This window comes from Oncorhynchus tshawytscha, linkage group LG17 (assembly GCF_018296145.1).
Source record: "Oncorhynchus tshawytscha isolate Ot180627B linkage group LG17, Otsh_v2.0, whole genome shotgun sequence".
Taxonomy (NCBI): Eukaryota; Metazoa; Chordata; class Actinopteri; order Salmoniformes; family Salmonidae; genus Oncorhynchus; species Oncorhynchus tshawytscha.
This window is the reverse complement of record NC_056445.1, coordinates 11,226,855-11,251,436: the sequence shown is the minus strand read 5'-3', so window position 1 is coordinate 11,251,436 and position 24,582 is coordinate 11,226,855. Positions and strand designations below refer to the sequence as shown.

Genomic DNA, 24,582 nt, shown 5'->3' with positions numbered 1-24,582 from the left:
ATGGTTCCAATCATAGTTCCACCATTCATTTTTCCCAAAGGGGTTTTATAAACACTTCAAACAAGGGCTGTGTTTGGTGTAGACTTACCCTGGTGTGACGTTTTGATAACCATCCAATTCTCTCTCGGACAAGGTGACTTTTATCAATATATTTGGCTCTATCTACTCTCAGATTCGAAAATGCTATTTAGATCACAGTAGACATCATGCAAAATTACAAATCAATGCATGTCATCTCCAGCTAACACCTTTGATAACAACTACTGTGTCAATTTAATACTTGCACAAGACATTCCACAGAATTGTCCATTTAAAGATATTTAGCCAATTAATTAATTAATACATTTAGCTAACATTAGTGTGCTCTGGGTGTTCGTAAATTCAGAGTCTTGTCAGATTGTCATTCGTATATATTCAAAGCGTTCTGACCTCACAACGGCAGTCAAGTACCCAAGCTAACAGGCTAAAGTTGGCTAGCTACTTCCAGATTTAAATTAGAGAACACCTCACTCTGACCATTTTACTCGCCCTATCAGAGCCATTGGTGACTGTAACAGTTGGTGACTGTAACTATGCTGTTAGCAACAATTTAATGAAGCTTTTTTGCTGACGTTTACTGACACCGGCCATATTCAACGGGTGTTGAGCGTTTGTAAATTCATCAGTTATTCTGCACTCTGGCACACAGACAAGAGTGCTCTGAAATCGGAGTAGATAGCCAGAGGGAATTTACTTACACATCCTAAAAATCCCCCATGGGAAAAATGAATGGTGGATTAAAACAATTGGAATCATTTCCCTGTTTGACTGCTAGGTTTTATGGGTATTATGACTCATACCGTGGTCCTCTATTTCATCCATGTACTCAGTATGGCTTTTTGGGACTCTGAGTCCTTTTTTTCTTTCGGTTTGTTTACGTCATTCGTTTTTACTACATGCCCCACAATGCAAAGCTCCTTCTCGGTCTCACTATGAAGATACAGTAGCCACTCTCTCCTGCAATCTGAACAATGACTTCAGAGCGGAGGAAAGGAATTCAATAGCATAGAATGCGTTATACAGCACGAAATATCTTAATTGAGCTGCTGTTCTCACAAATTACTTCAATGTACCAACCGTAAATATGTGGATACCTACAGAACATGAAAAATACGGCGTCGGTAAGTTTTTTTATTTTTTTTGGTTGTGTTTTAAAACTGCGGTGCTCTCGTTTACTCACAACATTAAAATTAGTTTCAAACTAATAGGGAATATGCTGCTGTTTAATTTTGTTACACAGTATCAAAAATAACAACGATCACTAGCCTACTAACCGTTACTAACGCGTGCTTATTTCATAGGCACCACCACTTCCACGCATTTCACGAGTATTTGCGCTTTCCATGGATTTTGTAGGCTATAGGCTATGAATACATTATGGTTTTACAGCTATAAAAATGAACGCGTGGCTTGAGGCTATAGAGCCCCTCGTATCAGTGTATCTCTTTGCACTCTGCGCGTTCAATAGCTCTGTTTGTTGTTACATTGTGTCTGATAAATGAATGGATGCAAACAAAACACAATACTCTGCAAAACATGTTTTATTTAGCGCTTTATATGTGTGTATTATGTTTTACTCCTCAATTGAAAGGAAAATAAAGTGTCAAGATAATATATATATTTTTTGGCGTTCTGTAACATTGTTTTTGGTATTCGGGTATCCCACTGAACCTTCAACCTTTTTATCTCGTCCCTCTCAGTGAAAACAGCGAGTGAAGCTGTCCTAGTGTGTATTGTTCCCGAGCGGCATGGGTGTCGTAACCAGGGATAAAAGTGAAGCAAACACAATGCGAGTGAAAGATAGGCTATGGGTTTAAATAATAGTGCTCTAATTTTCTAATCGAAGTGGGGGGTATTCACTCGGCGGCCACATTCTGTGAAATTATCCTATTGAGATGCGTTCCCCAGTGGACCAAAATAGGGTAGCGAAGCCTATTTGTTGGTTGAAGGAGTGAGTGTTTGGGATGCTTTATCCAGCCCCCAACAGTCACTGCTTGAAATCTCAACATTGCAGAAATATTGCCATATTGTGTTATGTAGGCCTATCAGTCACACCTCTAGGTGCCGAAGGTCTACCTTGTCTTGACCTGAAATCATTGGAACACAGTCATTCACTGAACCAGAAACTGGCCTCTGCCCTGTATCTGTTACAATTAGTTTTTGGTCACTAACTGGCCCTGCTCTTTTTCTCCTGGTATGTGCATGTTTTTCTTCCCTCCCTGTCACAAGTTAGAACCCAAAGCTTCCAGTTTGATACACTGCTGCAGTTCACAATTTCGAACCTCCTTTCCAAGTCCAGTCAGTGGAGGTAGGTGGGAGGAGGGTTGTATAACATTTCGATGTATTCTCAGTGCTTAAATGCCGCCATTGTCTTTAAAAATGGCAAGTGAGGCTTTAAGTGGATTACGCCGTCTTGATCCTATTTCAATAAGAGCAATAAGACTCTTTTAATTAGCTCAGATTTAGCGCCTGTGGTTGGGCAGTAGGGGACTTCCTCCCTGTGACAGTGGTGATTCTGGGGAAGAAAGACTTGTTTCCTTGTTGCGCAACACTGGCCGTAAGCCCACGGTTATTTTTAAGTGGACAAAGTAACAACACAACGTTGAGCAAATGTTGTGATTTGTCAATGTTTTGTAACTCTGGTTAAGAGGTTATAGGACACACAGTGCGAAAACAATTACATCCAATTACATTTGGATGTATTTTAATGATGCAGAATGATGTTTGATTGGATGAAGATATACCCCTAGATAGTATTGTATTTGGTTGTTTGTTTGGATGCTTTTGGACTGTTAAACGGGTTGAGTGGGGAAATCTGGAGACCATGTGTTTTCATCATCAAGACTCCGTCCCTTGTTTATAAATTCCTTTTGCTTATAGGTACACAGGCGGCTCATTTCATTGACGAGTTGTGACCTTTTAACTGGAACAGATAGTTGAGGTAAACATACATGTAGGCTTTTTTTATTAGCATCTTTAAAAGTCTTAGTCACCGTCATTTTGGTTCAAATCAAATGTATTTAAATGGGGGAAAAAATAGGATGCACACACATGCTTGATTCCAGATGATCCGAACATGTGGAGCATATTGATATTCTATCAATATACATATGATGTCGAACAGCTAATTACTCTTTGTGATCACCATTGATCGTGATCACTCGGTGACATTGAAGTTCAACACAGTGTTATTTGAGATGATTCACGTTTCAGTGAAGCATCTGTCTTCAAAACCCTGATTTTTAAAAAATCCGTTTCACCCCAGGGTCATTAGTCTCAAGATGTATGGCTGTCCATTATGTCTTTGACGTACCAGTACTATTGATATAATAGCCTACAGTATTTGAATATGATTCATATAGTATGCACTGTAAATGTGATTTCCTTGAGGTACTTTCAGTGAACATTTTACCCCCCTTTAAACCAGGGCTGGCTTCCCAAAACGGGTTGAGATTCTTGGATCCTTGGTGCGAACCATTTGATCTTTCGCCACGGAGCGAAATTAGAATTACAGCTCCTAATTGGGAGGTATTTGGCCTTTGATGTTGATTTGCCTCATGCATGGGAGGAGAGCCAAGGAGGAGGACAGCCTTCTATCCATCTACCATTGATGAAATATGAATGGAGTCCAGTATAGGAAGGAAGTACCGCATTAAGACTCCTATTAGTGCACCATTTGAGTGATTACAGGTTTGTAACCAAGATTGATGCGCTTTACTGTAAAATCGTATTCTGCCAAGAGGAGAGATTTTCATATCAAAGAGGTTTTGGAATGTATTTCAGTTAAACATGAGGAAGGAATTTGAATAGAAATGTGTACATTGAGAAAGGATGGTAGACTAATGGAATAGTAGGACTGAATGTGCAGGAACACCCATGAGACTATCTGAGAATATTTTCACCAGAATTCCCACCCTTGGAATATCCACTGCATGTGGTTCCTTTTGAACACTGGTGTCGTGTCTTTGGCTATGCCGGATTAAGTGATATGACATGCTATTCTATAAAATAATTTCTCCGTCATTAATATTACCTGATTGAGCTAATCATGTAAATGTAATTAACTAGAGAGTCGGTGCACCATGAAATAATATTTATAGAGCTGTTATCTTCCGAATAAACTCTTAAAGACCTAGTAATATTTTACATCAATAGCAGTCAATATTAATCGTCATCTTAATTCAGTCTCATCTGAAAGTTGTAAATTCTTGGTTATCTGCACGAACCCTGGCTAACAAGTTGAATCAGCAATACAAAATTGGGTTTAATTATTTATTTACTAAATACCTAACTAATCACACACAATTGCACATACACATAATTAAATCATAACTTGATTACAAATTTCATCACAAAGGAAAATGTCCCTAGCGGGCAGAACAGATATGACAGCTTGTTACACAAAAGAAAAGGGTCTGGGTTTGAGTGAAAGAGCGGGAAGACTGAGGAACAAAGGGCAAAGCTGTGCTATCGTAAATACAGTATCTTATGCATTCTAAATTACCGGCCATTTGGAAAAGGAAAATGCAATAAATATTTACTCTGAGCTGCACTTCGGTAGGTTGGTGGTAGAAGGCCGTGTTGTCCAACCGAGTCCTTTGTCCTTTGAAGAATGTCTCTGCTGGTAAATTGAATACATTGTAGTAACGTTGTTGTGTGGTAGACGGGATACTCGGTCCGTTCCTTCCTAACCCTCGTTTGCAGCGGCTGTTGCTAACTCAACGGCTAGGAGGTATCACTTCTGTAGTGAATAAGAGTTCAAAGTTCATACCATTCGGAACCAAAGCTGACGCTGATGTTGGCTTCGTTCTGTAGTTATTATCTGAACCATTCTGACATCGGACCATCGTCCTCACAACAGGAGGTTATATTGTCGTCAAGCCTTTATATAGGAGGGGAGAGGAGGGCGTGTTTGAAAAGTTTTATAGCCCATGTCCCTTCAGAGGGGCGGGCCACTGATTGAGCAGAGCTCTACCTTATGAAAACCCAAATCTCACATTTTAGAAGCTAAAATCCCATTTCATCCCATCACGAATAATTTCATATTCAAACATTTAAATTGAACAGCAATTCCATGTGAATCCGATAACTCTGATGTGTAGACTTTCCACTGTAGAGTTTGTCATCTTATCATTGATGAGAATGTCTCAGATGACAACCGAACTGACATCATATTCATTAAGTACCACCGCATATGTTCAATTGGTCGGATTACCAAAATATAGTTCATTTCCCCCCACCTTCTGATGTTCCCAGAATCTCTATGTTAACCAAGCGTTTTGCAAAAGTAACATCAGTAGGGTAAGAGAGAGGAAAAAAGGGGAAAGAGGTATTTATGACAATCGTAAACCTACCCCCAGGCCAAAGTCATGACACTGGACTACTGGAATTTTCAGTGGATTATCCATCAATTAAACTCACAACAGCTAACAATGTAGCGCCACAATCTTGGAGAGAGAGCATTGCCTCTGTTTTGGGAGATTGTATTTGCTGCAAATAGTCTTAAATGATGATTAACAGGAAGAGAAGGGGCCTTTCTCTCCTTGTTAAGACTGATATTGCAGCCAATCAAGCATGTCATTGCTCATCATAATTTAATGAGCTACGTTAGATCTTTGTGTGTGTGTGTGTATTGAATATGATTTTTCCAGTGAGCATTCAAACTAAATACTTTGTATTTAGCATATGACCACAACCTAGTATTCACTTTTTGAAATCTCAATGTTTACCCACAGCAGCCTATGGAAACGCGTAAATAATACCTTCAAGTCAATGGTAGAAAAACAGAATGGAGTGCTTGGGTAGTGTGTAGGAAAGTGCTGCCCTTGAATGGCCCTGGCCCTTGAGCAATGCACACAGTAGAGTGGAGGAGTTCGAGGCCTGCTATGTAGTGGGGGTCTATGTCAGGCCTGGGGCTGTCCTTCTCCCCTGGCTGCTGTCGCCTGCCCCCCTGGGGGGGGTAGTCACTGGGCCGAGGGGTGGGTGGCGGGCCCTGCCTGGCGGCATGTGTCAGGAGGGCTTATTGTTGGACGTGGCCACCGTACCCAACACCCCCTACCCCTGTGGGATTAGCAGGTTGTTTGGCAGTGGGAACGGTGGCCTGTGGTCCCATTCCTTCATTAAATTGCACCCCCCTGCCTCCTTAAAGAACATAGTCCTGGGGCACAGGGAGGCGTGGCCCCACAATGCCACCACAGTTTGTCATTTCTTCTTCATCCACTCCCCTCTGCTGTCTTCATCTACTTGTCGCGGTCGGGCCGACACAGGCAACCATTTAGGGATGGAGATCGCTGGAGGGAGTTGCTCTAGTCAATATTGGAGCTCCCTGGTGAATTAGACCGGCACGGTGGGATCGGGGCGAGGGGGAGAGGGGAGGGAAAGAGGGAGCAAAACCTTTGACATTTTAGCCTAGCTGATGTTATAGGTAGACAGGGCCAACTAAGTGTTTGTTTATGCCTCCGCTCCAACAGCGATTTTTAGTGTTTATTTACAATGGCAATCATGCACAACACCTTTCAATTTAACATGGCCGGTGAATACTAGACCGGATTGAAAAATACTGCATGTAGCCTGTTTGTGTTATCCCATTACTGTAGCTCTATTTACTTTCAACTGAAAATATAATAAAATATATATATATATCCCATTTATTATGTAAAGACACACAGAAAACCCCCTGGAAAATGTTTCTTGTTTCCTACTAAATCAGCATGTTTACCTTTTCACACCCCTCCCCCCCTCCCATGGCGAGGCAGCCTTTTGATATGAATACAATGTAATGTGTGTGTCCCGTTGGATTTGATGACACCACCACGGTCTAATTGGCGGCATATGTTTTTGTGGAAGGATGCAGCTGAGGCTAGGCGGTTGCAGCCAGCCAATGAGTGGACCAGATTACAGCTCACACGAAACCCTCCAGCACAAATCCCAGCCTGCTTTTCACCACAGCACAGTCAGCTGAAGGCAGGGCAGTCTGGAGGTAGCTAGGGCTGCTGTTTCCTGGTAACAACTGGATTGGAGAGGGCATCATACATGCATGAATGTAGGCTACCCTGGGGCGGCAGGGTAGCCTAGTGGTTAGAGCGTTGGACTAGTAACCGAAAGGTTGCAAGTTCGAATCCCCGAGCTGACAAGGTACAAATCTGTCGTTCTGCCCCTGAACAGGCTGTTCCTAGGCCGTCATTGAAAATAAGAATTTGTTCTTAACTGACTTGCCGAGTAAAATAAAGGTTAAAATAAAAATGCACATTAAGATTACACTACTGTAAAACAGATATTGAAAGTACAGTACAGTGAAAGATATATTTCAAAGCCAATGTTTTAAAAATGGGATGATATTAGCCAAATCATTGTTCTGTAGAAACCACTTCCCCTCAGAGTGATTCAATGTATTCCTTTCAGGCCTATAGGGCCTACTTATTGAAATGGACCCTGTATTTAAAGCATACTGATACTACTTTAGGCCTACTTTAGGTTTGGGGTCACTTAGAAATGCCCTTGTTTTCCATGGATGCATACATGAAATAAGTTGCAAAATGAATAGAAAATATAGTCAAGTTGTTGACAAGGTTATATATAATGACTTTTATTTGAAATAATTGTCCTTCAAACTTTGCTTTCGTCAGAAAATCCTCCATTTGCAGCAATTACAGCCTTGCAGACCTTTGGCACTCAAATTGTCAATTTGTTGAGGTACTCTGAAGAGATTTCACCCCATGCTTCCTGAAGCACCTCCCACAAGTTGGATTGGCTTGATGGGCACTGTTGCGTATGCCTCTTGGAGGAGGGAAAGCAAAACCTGCTACAGCTCAACTCCCTGTGTAGTGAAAAAGTATGTGATCGTAGGTGCGGGGGAAGGACGGCAGAGGCGGAGAAAAATACCGTTTTACAGGGAATTTATTATTCCTACACACGGTAAGGTGGGGAAAAGGGGGTGGATGGAACCAAAGCAAGAAAGTCCAAATTTGTCCCCTCTCCTACCTTACCTGCCTTCCCACTACTTACCTAACCTTCAGCACCGCCTGGCGCTCTAACCAAAATACAGGAATGGTCCGACCCGGTCTTACCTAGCCTTCAGCACCACCTCGCGTTCTAACTAAAATACAGGGGTGGTCCGCCCAGGTCTTACCTAGTGTGCATAGACAGATTCAATACTACGGGTTATGTATTCCCGCAGGCCTCTTGCCTAAACACTCCCAATACTTTAAGTGAAAAATGTCAATAACCAAAAACAGTAAGTCCTATTGGCATACACATACCTCTGAAGGAGCGGCTACAATGTAATATCCACAAAACTTTTACTGACCGCCACAAAAATCAATGTAAAAAGAAGCTCTCTTCCCTGACAAAGGAACACTGGCTTTTATCAAGCTGGAGAAGGAGTTGGTAATTGAAGAGACAGCTGTATCCCCTGACGAGAGGGAGGGGTCAGAGCTCCAATCAGCGACGGGGCAGAACCAATCAGCTGCTTAAGAATCCAAGAAGCAATTTCCTGAAATACACACACATGCAAACCCACAACAACACAGAAACTGAGGACGGTAACACTTAAATGCAGTCAAGCTGCTCCCACAACAGCTCAATAGGTTTGAGATCCGGTGACTGTGCAGGCCACTTTATTCTAGACAGAATACCAGCTGACTGCTTCTTCCCTAAACAACATTGTCCTGTTGTGCCCTACAACATTGTCCTGTTGTAGGAGGAAACTGGCTCCACAGGATATGGCATGGTGTTGTAAAATGGAGTGATAGCCTTCCATCTTCAAGAACCCTTTTACCCTGTACAAATCTCCCACTTTACCACCACCAAAGCACCCCCCCAGGCCATCACATTGCCTCCACCATCTTGAACTGATGGCGTCAGGTAGTCCTCCCAGCATCTTTTTTATTTTTTCTGCGTATCACGAATGTTCCTCTGTGATCTGAACACCTCAAACTTAAATGAATCTGTCCATAACACTTCATACCAATCTACCCCTGTCTGTGTTATTTTGCCCATCTTAATCTTTTATTTTTATTGGCCAGTCTGAGATATGGATTTGTCTTTGCAACTCTGCCTAGAAGGCCAGCATCCCGGAGTCGCCTCTTCACTGTTGACGTTGAGACTGGTCTTTTGCGGGTACTATTTAATGAAGCTACCAGTTGATAACGTGGGGCGTCTGTTTCTCAAATTAGATACTTTAATGTACTTGTCCTCTTGCTCAGTTGTGCACCGGGGCCTCCCTCTCCTCTTTCTATTCTGGTTAGGGCCAGTTTGTGCTGTTATGTGAAGGGAATAGTACACAGCGTTGGACAAGATGTTCAGTTTCTTGGCAATTTCTCGCATGGAATAGCCTTCTTTTCTCAGAACAATACTGACGAGTTACAGAAGAAAGGTCTTTGTTTCTGGCCATTTTGAGCCTGTAATTGAACCCACAAATGCTGATGCTCCAGATACTCAACTAGTCTAAAGAAAGCCAGTTTTATTGCTTATTTAATCAGAACAACAGTTGTCAGCTGTACTAACATAATTGCAAAAGGTTTTTCTAATGATCAATGTCTTTTTAAAGTGATAAACTTGGATTAGCTAACAACATGCCATTGGAACACAGTAGTGATGGTTGTTGATAATGGGCCTCTGTACGCCTATGTAGAAATTCCATTAAAAAATCTGCCATTTCCAGCTACAATAGTCATTTACAACATTAACAATGTCTACACTGTATTTTTGTTCAACTTGATGTTATTTTAATTGACCAAAAATGTGCGTTTCTTTCAAAAGCAAGGAGACCCCAACTTTTGAACGGCTGTGTACATTGCAATGATGTAGCCTTTCTATTCCAGGGGTCTATGTATCGTATGGTCACCGTGGTTTCCCTGACACCAAGCCGTGAACCCAGTAAGAGGTTCATGGGATGTGTTCCGTTAGGAACTCCCAGTTCGTGCTCATCAACACTGTGACAGTGGAGGTGGAGGTGGAGGTGGAAGAAATGACAGGCTGTCACCAGCGCTTTCAGAAACGAATGCTATATTCATAGATTGATGTGTAAAGGAACTATTGATGCCTTGAGCTTTTGTGCACATGCTCGTTTTTAAAGGGGCAAAAAAAACAACGATTCCCTAAAAAAGTGCATTTCCAGAGGTGTTGAGTGGCTGGCTGTTTTAATCTAAGTCTTGCTGTGTTGATCACGAGTTCTGTACATTACCAATATCTCAAATTGCACCCTATATATCTTTAAAGTGCACTACTATTGACTAGAGCCCCATGTGCCCTATAAAAGGAATATGGTACCATTTTGGGATGCAGCAGCCATTGAAACTCTGTGACCTACACAGCACACCAGTGACCCCCAGGCACCCATCTATTTCACCATAACCACCATGGCGTTTCTTTAATAAGCAACTTGGCTTTGCCGTCTGACAACCTCTTGTCCTCAGTTATTAAAAGGAACAGCAAGCTGTATGCTGTTCATGCATTATTACGGCTTTATAATAAATTGTCATTGTTGTGGTTGAACCAGGCCTTTCTGTGCAGTGATGCTTGTGTTAGATGTGTTAGTGGTTTGCTGTTAATACATTATGAATGCCTAATAAAATGGGTTGTTGTGGTTTGGTTGTGCTAAGGTTGAACCAGGCCTTTCTGTGCAGTGACTGTCCTGGTTGTGTTAGAGTCATCAGGAAGGCTCTCCTCTTGGCAGACAGAATTCATGTCAGTGTCAGGAGGAGACCAATACAGGAGTTCTGAGGCGCCCTCACTAAGGCTCTGTAGCTTCTACCACTGTTGCCTCTCCTCCTTTCTCATTCTCTCTCTCGCGCTCTCTCTCTCTCTCTTCCCCTCTCTCTCTCGGCAGGGAGTGAACTGTTTGCAGAGATTGGAAGTTACACTCTCCCCCATCTCTTATCTTGATATCCCTCTCTTTCATTCCCTCCCTCCCTCTATCTGTCTCTCTTTCTCGCTCTGTCTGTTGATCTGGCTGTCTGGTGCTTCTCTCTCTTTGTTATTTTCTCTCTTTACCCACCGCTCTCTGTATCCGTCTTTCCATCTGTCTTCCTCCCATTTGTCTCTTTCTCTCCCTCTGTTTGTCCATTCCTCCTCCTCCCCAGACACTTCAGTGGTGTTGTTCTGGTGGCAGTGGTCTCTCTCTCTAGGGCAGAGATACAGACAGAGCGAATGAGGATGATAGTAGTAGTGAAAAGTCACTGGCTCTCTGTGTGGCGTCTACCTCTCCCACTATCTCTATGTATTTACCTATGTCTCCGTCTCCCCATTCGGCTCCCCAAATGAATATGGATGATCATAACTGGGCATGGAGCTGGTTGCTGCTCCTATCACAAGACACACAAAGGCTTCCGTTGAGTACAGAACGCTACCATTGAGCTGGTGCCTGGCCACAATTCATTTAGGTGTCAAAGCTGTCTCTGTCTGTGTCCCAATTAAATGACACCCTATTCCCTATGTAGTGCACTACTTCTGACCAGAGCCCTATGGGTCCCCTTGGTTACCATTTGCGACCCACAAACACTCTCTCTTGTGTTGTGTTGGGAAAGTACAATGTATCAGGCCAGATGGCTTTTAATGTTTTCCTGGCTCTCCGTGTCCTTGGCTCCTGTTTTATCCGTGTTGTTGAAGGGTGATGTTTGAATGCTGTTCTGGCTCGGAAAAGCAGGCAGTATGATCCATCATCGTGGTATGATTCTACTGTAGGCTATTCTGCTTGCCCAGCTCTCATCTCTGTCTTTCATGTGAGTGATAATGATGTGTGTCTCTCTCTCTCTCTTAGCATCACCGACTCTTATTTTACCCTGCTGATTAAAACTCTTCCCTCTCTCATACTGTCACACGTACAGTATGAATAAATATATTTGTCTGCCAGTGTTTGATTTGATACTACCTGTGCTGTTAGTGAGGTGTTACATTTCCATCTGTTAGATCAATTCACAGTACACACACTATACGGTGTTAGTTTTCCATTCACGTCACTTGCACGCACACACGCTCACACACCATAGGGACGCACGCAACCTCCACACGGAGGGACGCATGCTTGAACGCACATGCACACATTGTACACACTACATGAATCAGCTCGATGTGGCTGGGCAGATGATGGTTTGACCTTGGCTGCTGTAGGCCATCATCTTACCTGTCAGTGTGTGTGATCTCTGTTTCCTTGGCCTGCCTGGTTCAGGGTCTGGCTCAACACACACACACCCTCAGGTAATTTATATCCTGTCTTGCACAGACAAGCCAGTTTAACTTAATGTTAGTTTGACATTCAAAGGGGATTTATTGTAATTCACTGTTGGTCCATGGCCGTTTTTCACCCAGTGAAAAGCTGAGTGGGGATTTAGACCAATTTTAACATTGTGCGCTGGTTGAAAAGGCTTCGTTCTCCTTAAAGAGAGTATGCTACACACGGTACCCTAAACAATCTACATGGGGTGTTACCAGTTCGGTTTGAAAGGACCAGAATAGAATAACAGTTGAACTGTTTTCAGTATGATTGAACACTAGAAATGCAAGCCTATTGACGATTTCCTGATAGAATAAATAGCTTCATCGGAAATCTTACACGGCAAAGAATAGCTCTGTATCTGAACCAGTTGTTCCCCTAGGATTTTTTTCAGCAGCGCTGAATGGTGCAGTTTTAAAGGGCCTCCTCTTGGCCACGGAGAGAAAATGTCACTGTTTTAAATCTTCTTAAGGCTAGGTGGGACGCTAGCGCCCCCATCTCGACAACATCGGGTGAAATTGCAGAGCGCGAAATTCAAAATACAAAAATCGTAATATTAGACATTCATGAAAATGCAAGTGTCATACATCATTTAAAATCTTAACTTAACTTAATCCAGCCGCTTTGTCAGATTTCAAAAAGGCTTTACGGCGAAAGCATTGCCATGCGATTATCTGAGGACAGCGCCCCGCATACAAAATCATTAAAAACATTTTCCATACCAGCAGAGGCGTCACAAAAGTCAGAAATAGTGATAAAATAAATCACTTACCTTTTGAAGATCTTCATCCTCTGTTTGCAATCCCAAGGGTCTCAGCTACACAACAAATGGTCGTTTTCTTCGATAAAGTCCTTCTTTATATAAAAAAAAAACAGTTTAGTTTGGCGCGTTTGATTCAGTAATCCACCCGTTCCAGTCGTTCAACATGCATACAAAGCAATCACAAAAGTTACCAATAAACTTCGTCCAAACAAGTCAAACAGCGTTTCTATTCAATGCTCAGGTACCCTAATATGTAAATAAACAATACAATTTAAGACGGAGAATAGTATGTTCAATACCGGAGATAAATAACAAAGTGCGCGCCCTCATCCACGCACGCCAAAAAACTACAGTCCAAATGAGAACTACCTTGAAAGAACTTTATCTAATTTTTCAAAAAACAAGCCTGAAAAGACTTGACATCTAGTGGAAGCCACAGGAACTGCAATCTGGGAGGATTTCCTTTGAATATCCAATAGACAAGTGTTTTGAATCGGTGGTGACTTAAAAAAAAACAAATAAGCAAAAAAGCACACATTCCGGATGGATTCTCCTAGAGTTTTTGCCTGCCATATCAGTTCTGTTATACTCAGACATTATTTTAACAGTTTTAGAAACTTCAGAATTTTCCATCCAATACTACCAGTTAAATGCATATTCTAGCTTCTGGGCCTGAGTAACAGTTTCTTTTTAATGTTGTTGCATCTTTGAAATTAACAAGAACAGCCAAACATTCAGATATGATGCTGGGGATCATTTCAAATAAGAACATAAGTGGGCAACAGTATTTGACCAAAGTTTCAGACTGATACCTTCAGGAATGAGTGCAGTACATGCCATTGAGCATGAAATCACCCAGGTGTCCCTCACAACTTTCCCAAATGTACCCAAGTGGCCGAATTGGTACAGTGATACATTGATGCAAATAACTATATACAAAATTATTCTAACATACCCCCCCAAAAAATATTTGAAAAATAAATATTTGAATATTTCAAAAAATGTAAAATAACAATGATAACTATTTACACTTTTAATGTACAATAATCTGAAGACCCTCAGTCATCTACACAATATTGTGCTGCTGATGCCATAGCCCATAGCAGTCTCTTTCTGGTGTGAAGCAGAGGGTCACCGAACAGGTGGTGCAGGTGACAGGGGATTTCTTGTGGCAAAGAGCACAACGAAGCCTCCCTACTGAGCCCTTTTTGCCCCGAGGCACATTCCTGCCTGCAATGATGAATCTTGGCATGTGAACACCACTGGTTGGAGCAGAAGGGACAGAGGTAGAGGGGACAGAAGGTGCTACAGTGGTCTTGCTGTAGCTAGCAAGCTCCTGGATGAGCAGCTCCCTGAAGGCTAGCTGTGAGATGGGGGGCTGTCCACAGCTCTTAGCCATTTCCTTCTGGAGTATGAAGGCATTCACCACATCAATGTTGATGAAATGATAAAACAATGTCTTGTACCATTCCATGGCCTTGTGGAGAACATTATAGTAGCCTATCAGCGCATCTGACAGGTCCACACCTCCCATGCTCTTGTTGTAGTCCTTCACAGCAGCTGGAATGGGGACATTTTTGGTGGTCCATGCCCCAGTAGCTTTCTTCACACGCCTGATGACGTGATCACCACTGAAGGACTTGTGGATTGTTGTGCACATCACCACCTCTCTGGTATCCATCCACTTCACAAGGAGCAGGCCATCTTCTCGGATCCATCTCATGGTACCCCGCTCAGCCCGCTTAGGCATGTCGTTCACCCTGGTTTTCGGAAATCCCACTCTGTTGGTCCGAATTGTGCCACAGGCCCACACCTCCAGCTTGCTCAGGTCTATGAACAAGTTAGGGCTTGTGTAGAAGTTGTCCACAAACAGTTTGTAGCCCTTCCCTAGCAGCTGAAAATCGAATAACTCCATAACGGAGTCATAGCTAATCCCCTTACCGGTCACACAACTGCTCTTCCCCTCATAGACAAAAACATTGCACGTGTATGCATGCGCAGAATCAGCCCAAACAAACCGTTTGTAGCCCCATTTAGTTGGTTTGTTACGCATGTGTTGTTTTAGGCCAACTCTGGCCTTAGGCTACCATCCTCTCATCTATGGAAAGGTTCTGGGCGGGCTGAAAATAGGTCTTGCAGGCCTCAACGATGTTGTGATAGAGAGGTTTAATTTTGCAGAACTTATCAAACCTTGCCGTGCCTCGCTTCGTCTCGTTGTCCTCGTCAACTTTTGGGTTACTGATATGAACCGCCCGTGAGATTGTTAGAAACCTTTTGCATGACATGACCGTGGTGGGGAAAGGCAGTTGATAGAGGGGTGCAGTTTTCCAGTAGTCCTTCAGGGTTTTCAGCTTTGCAAGACCCATGTAAATGACTATAGAAAGGTAACAAAAAAGATCTGACAAGGAAATGGCCTTCCATGTCTCTTTCTTGCCTTCCTGCTTCTTAGCTCCGTACTTATTAGTGTTCAACACCAGGGAATCAACAACTGCCGAGGTGAAAAACAACTAAAATAGTTGCATGGGGCTGTACTTGGAGGTCATGTCCAGTTGAGATCCTGGTGGCCTTTTTGGTCTGAATATTGGAGGTGGTGGGGCCACGTCCACCTCCAGCACAGAGTGCCAACAACCCTCCTCCGCTCTGCCATCAGGTTCCACACTTCCCTTCCTCCGCTTCTTTGTCACCAACTTCACACCTCTTGATGGCCGGGCGGGGGTAGGTGTGGTGCCGGAGACAGCAGGGGTCTGGCGGGATGAACCAGCTTCAGTGGGGATTTGCACCTTGGCAGTATGGGCTCCCAATCAGAATCGCTGGGACTGTGAAATAAAGACACAGACACAGATTATATATAGAGTAGGGAACCCAATCAGTATGGTGAGGAGCTGATCCATTCCATGTTTAGATAAAATACATGTAAAAAATATCTAATATATACAGACACACAGACATGCACCCACAAATAAAATTAAAATATCTCTAAAACAACTCAAATGAATAATATTTGATATTATTAATTTCAAACAAAGTTACTTACCAATCCAACAGAATCTTCTCCATACAGGAACATCTCCTCAGATTGAGAATCAAAAGTATTCTCACTGTCCGAATCATCTTGGAGTAATTCACTGTCACTCTCTCTATCAATTTCTTCAATAATATCTTGTAGATCTGTATATGTTGTCTTTGTATTTGATTTTAAAGATTTACTCGCCATGATTCTTCTCTGAAAATGCTCTCAAAACAGAAATGCTGCGCGTAACCGGCGTGGCTGCTTACGGTAGAATTTTCAATGGCGAATGGCTGTGTTTACGCTCGAGTTTCCCACAAAGGCCAGTCTTCCTGGATAGAACCATTACATGTTGCCGTTTACCTCGGCTCATTGGCTATCTACCAAGCTAGATTTCAAGACGATCAGTGGTCATTGGTCCGGAATACAGTGAATCAACGAAGAACTGGTCATATCTTTGGTGCACAATGAGGTCATAGGTCATAGTTTGGTGTGTTCAAATCAGTTCCTTTCGGTCAATATGTCCTGGGAAAAGAACCATGAAGTCTGGATTGCAATGAAAAGGATTGCAATGAAACCAAACATGGCTCGATAAATATCTGTTTAGAGTGAGTAATTACATCGAATGTTACGTCCAAAGTTGAAGAACACTGAATTTACGACACAAGCCGTTTACAAAATGTTTCGTGTTAGGCTATAAAAATGGATTATATCGAACAAATGACAATTTGTTTCGTCGTCATCTTTAGTGTTGCCAAAAGAAGATCTTCAAAGGTAATTGATGAATTTTATTGCTATTTCTGACTTTCGTGACTAATCTACTTGGCTGTAACTGTACGTAATGTTTTGTCTGCTGATCGATAATCGCATGGTTTGCTTTCGCAGTAAAAACTTTTAGAAATCTGACATGGTGGCTAGATTAACAAGAGGTTTAGCTTTCATTTGGTGTATTCCACTTTTGATTGAATTAAAATTCAATATTTATAATGATTCAATTTCTGCAATTTTGTCAACGTTTCGCTAGCGGAACTCCTGTCCTAGTCAGGTTTTAAATCTACCCCATAATGACAAAGAGAAGAAAAAATGGAAATATCATATTTACACAAGTATTCAGACCCTTTACTCAGTACTTTGTTGAAGCACCTTTGGCAGCAATTACAGCCTCAAGTCTTCTTGCGTATGACGCTACAAGCTTGGCACACCTATATTTGGGGTGTTTCTTCCATTCTTCTCCACTCTGTCAGGTTGGATGTGGAGCGTCGCTGCACAGCTATTTTCAGGTCTCTCCAGAGATGTTCGCGCGGGTTCAAGTACAAGCTCTGGCTGGGCCATTCAAGGACATTCAGAAACTTGTCCCGAAGCCACTCCTGCATTGTCTTGGCTCGTTGTCTTGGCTCTGTGCTTAGGGTTGTTTTCTTGTTGGAAGGTCCCAGTCTGAGGTCCTGAGCGCTCTGGGGCAGGTTATAATTAAGGATCTCTGTACTTTCTCTCGATCCTGACTAATCTCCCAGTCCCTGCCACTGAAATACATGCTGCCACCACCATGCTTCACCATAGGGATGGTGCAAGGTTTCCTCCAGATGTGATGCTTGGCATTCAGGCCATGGACAGAGTCCTTTAGTTCCCTTTTGGCGAACTCCAAGCAGGCTGTCATGTGCCTTTTACTGAGGAGTGGCTTCTGTCTGGCCACTCTACCATAAAGGCCTGATTGGTGGAGTGCTGCAGAGATGGTTGACCTTCTGAAAGGTTCTCCCATCTCCACAGAGGAATTCCAGAGTTCTCTCAGAGCGACCATCGGGTTCTTGGTTACCTCCTTGACCAAGTCTCTTCTCCCCCGATTGCTCAGTTTGGCCGGGCAGCCAGCTCTGAGAAGAGTCTTGGTGGTTCCAAACTTCTTCCATTTAAGAATGATGGAGGCCACTGTCTTCTTGGGGACCTTCAATGCTGCAGAAATGTTTTGGTACCCTTCCCCAGATCTGTGCCTTGATACAATCCTGTCTCTGAGATCTACGAACAATCCCATTCAACCTCATGGCTTGTTTTTTGCTCTGACATGCACTGTCATCTGTGGGACCTTATTCTAGACTGGTGTGTGCCTTTCCAAATCATGTCCAATCAATTCAATTTACCACAAGTGGACTCCAAGTTGTAGAAACATCTCAAGGATGATCAATGGAAACAGGATGCATCTGAGCTTAATTTCGAGTCTCATAGCAAAGGGTCTGAATACTTATGTAAATAAGGTATTTCTGTTTTTGTTATGTTAAATGTCCCTCTGATGTGGTTTAAGCATTTTTGTGGACTTAGAGCATTTGCTTGCTTTTCTATAAATAAAAAAGGTGTGATTTTTGAAAGCGAAAACCTGAAAAAAATGGCAAAGTAGTCTTTCTTCCCACATTCTTTTTTTTGTTGTTGTCATGGTATCAACTATCATTTTTTTCCCCTTCAAATTCTGCCCTTGAGTATTCCGCAGAAAATAACACTTGGCACTTTGAAATCTGCTTTTACACTAAATCTATCCAAATCAATGGGTATGCCTGGTTCTGTATGGAATGCAGGCCCATTATGGGCCAGACGCCAGGTCATTATCAATTATTACCAAATTTGTTGACTATTTGTTGCGACCAAATGGGTTCCACTGAAACCCACAGAAAGTCGGCTGTATAGAGGCTAAGTGTTTCTCCAGTGTTGTGCATACAGTATCTCTTCCCCCTCCTGCTGCATTGACTATAGCCCCGGGTCTCCATCTGTCATCACATGAAAAAGTGTGCATTAACGTCCCACATGAAGGCTCTCACAGCGGGACTGCCGCCGTCCTTCCCAGCCCACTCGCCCACACAAAGGGTATACATTACACAGACTTTTTGCTGAAATGCACTTCGCTGCAGATGCTTATGACTAAATGTTCACCCCTGAGGGGAAGTGAAGGAGTAAAATAAAGGGACCCAGGTGGAGACGAAAAGGAAAGCGAGAGAGGAAAGGGCTCGTGGGGTTAAGGGCTTGTGAGCAAAGCGGGCCACTTCACTAGCAGCCGTCCCACTGCAGTTGGTTTCAGTGACCCATCGGTCGGGGGAGAGAGTAAGAGACACCAGCACTAGGATCGACCCTAGTCTGAGGTTTGTTTGAACTGGAATGTAACATGTCTGAGAGATATGCAATTCGGCAATATCATAACAGGCCGGACTGTGGCAGCTTCTTATTGGTGTAGCTACCTTGAGGGAGAAAGTGTCATGTTACATTCTTCATCAGATATGCACGATACCGAGATGTGAAGTAGAGGACACCCTCGCTCCACATACTGTATGAACTTGAAATGCCAGACCAGAGGCAACTCACTACAGTATTTACTATTTAATCAAATCACTGAGGCCAGACAGGGATAATGTCTGTCTAGGTCAGCCACTGCTGAATAACTTACTTCTTACTCTTTCTAAAAAAAAAACATTTTTAAATACAACAAACAATCCACCCTTGTTTTGTAATTAATATGATGTGGATGTGTAACACACAGACTGTTAAATGACAGACACAAAAGCTGTCTAATGAATCAATCGAAGGAATCCTCAGAGCCAGTAAAAAGACCGGGAATCAAAAGGGGCATCCCAGAATGCTTTGCAGTGCCAACCTTTGGTGTTGATGCTGAAATGCAAAAAAAAAAAGCCCCCATTCAATCAATGAGGAGGGAGGAGGAAGGAGGAGGGAGGAAAGACACATTGCCCCCAGACAAACAACTTGAGAGCGAACCGGGTTTTTATTATGTAGGAAAAGCCAAACAGAATTCTGGTTTCCGCCTTAAATTCAAAGGCTGTCTGTTTAGCTGGATAAACCATTCAGACAGAAAAAAAGCTCCAAAAGACAGGTGAAGTAGGACACTAAGTGGAGCGGGTAACAGTCGGAGGTATAGTCAACTCAATAAATTAAAACACAAGTTCTTTTAGGTAAAACCTCTACCACCCAGTGACAATGGCAATCATTCTCTGGATGGTAAAACGTTTTCAGTTTAAACTTAAACGACTAAAACCAGACAATGTATTCAGAAAAGATAATGGCCCTATATATTTTTTAATAAGATCCTAACTAACAATCCCCAAAATAAAAACTAAGGCAGTCGGAGAGAATTTGAAATTCGAAAAATGGCATGGAACATTTTGTTATAATGTTTGAGTGACTCAGACCGCGTAAGAACAAGGAATAAGCCATTGCAAAATGTGTATAATTGCAGGAAATTACCTTTTTAAAATAAAAATATATCTCCGCCCCATGACGTGTAAAATTGCAGGACGCTAGCTTGAAATTCGGAAAATATTAGCTCTGTCCCTATATCAAAATGTCTATAATTGCAGAAAATCTTCTTTAATACGTTTTAGAATAAGGCTGCAATCTAACAAAATGAGGAAAACGTTAAAGGGTCTGAATACTTTCCCAATGCACTGTATTATGCCCTACGCATACCGCACACACAGGGATTGACATTCAGGTCAATTTGCCAGTGGCACACCGGGCCAGTGCCAACTCAAAGCTTCTGGCCCAAAATAAATGCTGTCCCGGACCAAGATCTGACAGGAATGTGAATAATACATGTATAATTTCAATAGCAGATGATTTTGTATTTAATTTACGGGCTGAGCAAGTAGCCTATACAGGGTTCACACAGACATTGGCAAGTCAAATTAAAGGACTTTCAAGGACTTTTTCAAGCACTTAATTGTAATTTTCAAGAACTTACATTTTATATGAAAATAAACTCCTTTCTCCTTACCCAATCACATTATGGATTGACATTCACATTTATTTTTACATTCTAAAATATGTCAGAATAATGAGGGCATTGTCTGACTAAATACACAACATGCTCCTGACACAAACACACTGAAGTCTGTCCATGTGGTAGATAGTCAGTGTAGCCATTTGAGATGTTGAGTGGTTACTGTATCATGTTTTACAATGAGAAAGCGACCAAAAACCAGGCTCCCTTTGTAAAGGAACGCTTTGTATGGAAAACCAAGTTGAAGCCACCATTCGATGTTCTTGTGCTTATAATAACCTTTACATGGTTTAAGGACCTAGATAAAATCAAATTTATTTATATAGCCCTTCGTACATCAGCTGATATCTCAAAGTGCTGTACAGAAACCCAGCCTAAAACCCCAAACAGCAAGCAATGCAGGTGTAGAAGCACGGTGGCTAGGAAAAACTCCCTAGAAAGGCCAAAACCTAGAAACCTAGAGAGGAACCAGGCTATGTGGGGTGGCCAGTCCTCTTCTGGCTGTGCCGGGTGGAGATTATAACAGAACATGGCCAAGATGTTCAAATGTTCATAAATGACCAGCGTGGTCGAATAATAATAAGGCAGAACAGTTGAAACTGGAGCAGCAGCACGGCCAGGTGGACTGGGGACAGCAAGGAGTCATCATGTCAGGTAGTCCTGGGGCATGGTCCTAGGGCTCAGGTCCTCCGAGAGAGAGAAAGAAAGAGAGAAGGAGAGAATTAGAGAACGCACACTTAGATTCACACAGGACACCGAATAGGACAGGAGAAGTACTCCAGATATAACAAACTGACCCTAGCTCCCCAACACATAAACTACTGCAGCATAAATACTGGAGGCTGAGACAGGAGGGGTCAGGAGACACTGTGGCCCCATCCGAGGACACCCCTGGACAGGGCCAAACAAGAAAGATATAACCCCACCCACTTTGCCAAAGCACAGCCCCCACACCACTAGAGGGATATCTCTAACCACCAACTTACCATCCTGAGACAAGGCTGAGTATAGCGCACAAAGATCTCCGCCATGGCACAACCCAAGGGGGGGCGCCAACCCAGACAGGATGGGGGGGGGCACCAGAAAAAAGGAATAACCCAATGAGGCCGAGATGCAAAAATAATATAATTAATTTAGTCCATGCTCAAAAGAATACAAAAAAGTTCAAGTGCATATTGAGATGTATAGGGGGTGTCCTCGGATGGGGCCACAGTGTCTCCTGACCCCTCCTGTCTCAGCCTCCAGTATTTATGCTGCAGTAGTTTATGTGTTGGGGAGCTAGGGTCAGTTTGTTATATCTGGAGTACTTCTGCACCACTCGGGAGGCCCAAGGTCCTCGTATTTACATGTTTTAAAATGTTTTATTTATTTTACATCTCAACATGCACTTTAACTTTTTTGTATTCTTTTGAGCATGGATTAAATTAATTATATTATTTTTGCATCTCGGCCTCATTGGTTTATTCCTTTTTTCATGTTTAATATATATTTCTATAGATATATATTTCTAGTGTAGTGACACCTCTAGCACTGACATGCATTGCCTTAGACCGCTGCACCACTCTGGTGCCCCCCAATATTTTCTCTGCAGATATTTTCTCTCTTCGGCTGTGTCTCATTCTACTGGCTTTCTATTACCATGGTATTACCTGGTATGTACATGGTAACAGTGTCCCCCCCCACCCCTCCCCTCCAGACATCCTCATCATCAGCCCCCATCGGTGGTGTTTAAATCTCTCCTGGTTGGTTTTCATCTGGATTCGTGCCATAATCCTCTTTGATGTTGGCCCTAATGCGGTGTGAAGGCTACTGCCTCCCTCCACTCACACCACCAGTGCCGCCAAGGAATTAGGACTACCCTATCAACAGGACAGCAGCAGAGAAGGGCAGAACCTTCCCCTGAATGGATTCCCCATCCCAGTCAGCGTAACACAGCTCTGACAATAGGCCACACAGAGGCCTGTCACCCTGCCAGGCTGGATCCTACCTGCAGGACTGCGAGGATTACAGAGAGGGGAGGGGTACACTGTCTGAGCCATCTGTAGCCCAGTGTTGGGTTTCATCCCCAGCTGGATCTGTGGATGAGGGGCTCGTGTTGGGTTGAGTTGTTGCACATATTTGAGTGTGTTGAGATACAGAAAGTAAGTCAACCACTTCTGTCAATTGATCATCAATAAGGCCTTGTCCTATGTGAATACATTTTGCAGCTTAGTCCCGTATACCTCCTATCGAGGGATCGACTGACAAATTAGCCAGGCACTGCGTTGGCATGAGGATTGTGCCGGTTTGGCTTTGAGCAGCTCATTAGAGGTTTCATACCAACCCAACCTTGGCCCCCAGGGAGCTGTAAAGATGGAAAGACTCACATGCACAAATTAGGCTACGTTTCTTTTTTGTTATACACTATTATACACCTCGTACTGAGGGACTGTGAGTAAAACAAAGAGGAAATTAATCACACCAACCAACCTCCCCTTTTCCTCCCATTCCATTTCCCCCAACACCTCCACATCCTCAGCCTTCTACGAGGCTTTTAACTAGTTTTGTTTAATTACAGGCAGTTTGAGGGTGTAAATGGCTGCCGCTGACCCAATTCAGGGTGGAAACTGGGGCACTGAATTTCATTATAATTCTTTTTTCAACCTCGCTGTACTTTCCTCTATTGATTTTGCCTGGCTGTGTGGACCTCGGTCGGCATGAATAAATTAGCAGAGCTTAGCCACGTTGACTCACGGCAGGAGCAGCAATCGCCGCTGCGTCTTAAGTCATCCAGCTGACCAAGTGATGCCTGACTGGGTCCACTTGGGCAAAACGGTTTTCCCTCCCCAATTTAAACGGCCAGAAAAATAGAATCATTTTGACCGGACGAGCTATAAACTTGAGTCATTCTTAGACTAAATGAGAAGCCCGGTATTAGTTGCAAGCGTGATAGGCTCTGGCTGGTAATGGCAGCGAATGTGTGAACTAGCTGTTACACCGCAACCCGACGCAGAGCCTTGAGAGATGAACTCCTATGACAGCTGAGTAGCAGTTAATCACGACTATGTTGTGAAGTAGCTGGAGAATGCATTCTCTTGGCTGTGCTGTGTTCTTCTTCTTCTCATGTCCTCTCCCCTCCCCCACCCCTCTGTGGCTGCTGGCTATGCCTCCTGTCTCTGTGGCTGGCTTTGACATACAGAGCTCTGTTCCTGAAGGAACTCTGGAACTCTCACACTGAGCCAATGGCGATCTTCGCGGTTCCGTCGTGGCTCTCTCGCACAGTTCCTCGGCCCCTTGAATATTCCGGCGCGATCCACCAACGGCATGCACCGGCAGCGCCGCACAGCAAAATAACTCAGACAGCTGAAGCCCTTAGCCTCAGAGGATTGCTAGACCATGTGAACGAGCTCCCAGCACAGAGGGCCAAACTGTTGGGAATCAAGCTTAACCGTACTGTAGTTTACTTTAGCCCTTTCACTGTTTCTCTCTCATACTTCATTGAATATTATTTTATTCAACAATAGTCCATTGTAACCTGAGAACCTGTACTTGGTGTGTCCATGATGTCCATGTGCCTCTATCCCATCCCCATGACTGCTCTGCCGCAGGTCCAGGCTCATGTCCACACCACACCTCAGAGTGTCAGTGGGCCGACTGGATGCCAGGGTGGCGGTTATTGATTAGTCTAAATCCAAGCAGATGGATGGCAGACTCATACCTAAGGCTTAAAGAGCCTCTTCACAACCTCGTCCCTGCGCTATCGAGGAGGAACACATTTTCCACAGAGGAAAAAAAATGAAACATCTTCTGGCAGCCAG

At 43.2% G+C, this 24,582-nt stretch overlaps 1 protein-coding gene across 5 annotated transcripts in view; it reads left to right on the top strand.

The window, feature by feature from the left end:
* The first annotated feature begins 975 nt into the window (after positions 1-975).
* The window catches only part of LOC112216856 (dedicator of cytokinesis protein 4-like), a 162,294-nt gene continuing 138,687 nt past the window's right edge, over positions 976-24,582 (top strand). For all 5 annotated transcript variants that reach the window (XM_042300166.1, XM_042300163.1, XM_042300164.1 and 2 more), the window contains exon 1: positions 976-1,160. In XM_042300166.1, coding sequence (XP_042156100.1) covers positions 1,124-1,160 — 37 coding nt within the window. In that variant the 5' untranslated portion in view covers positions 976-1,123. The remainder of the gene's footprint in view (positions 1,161-24,582) is intronic.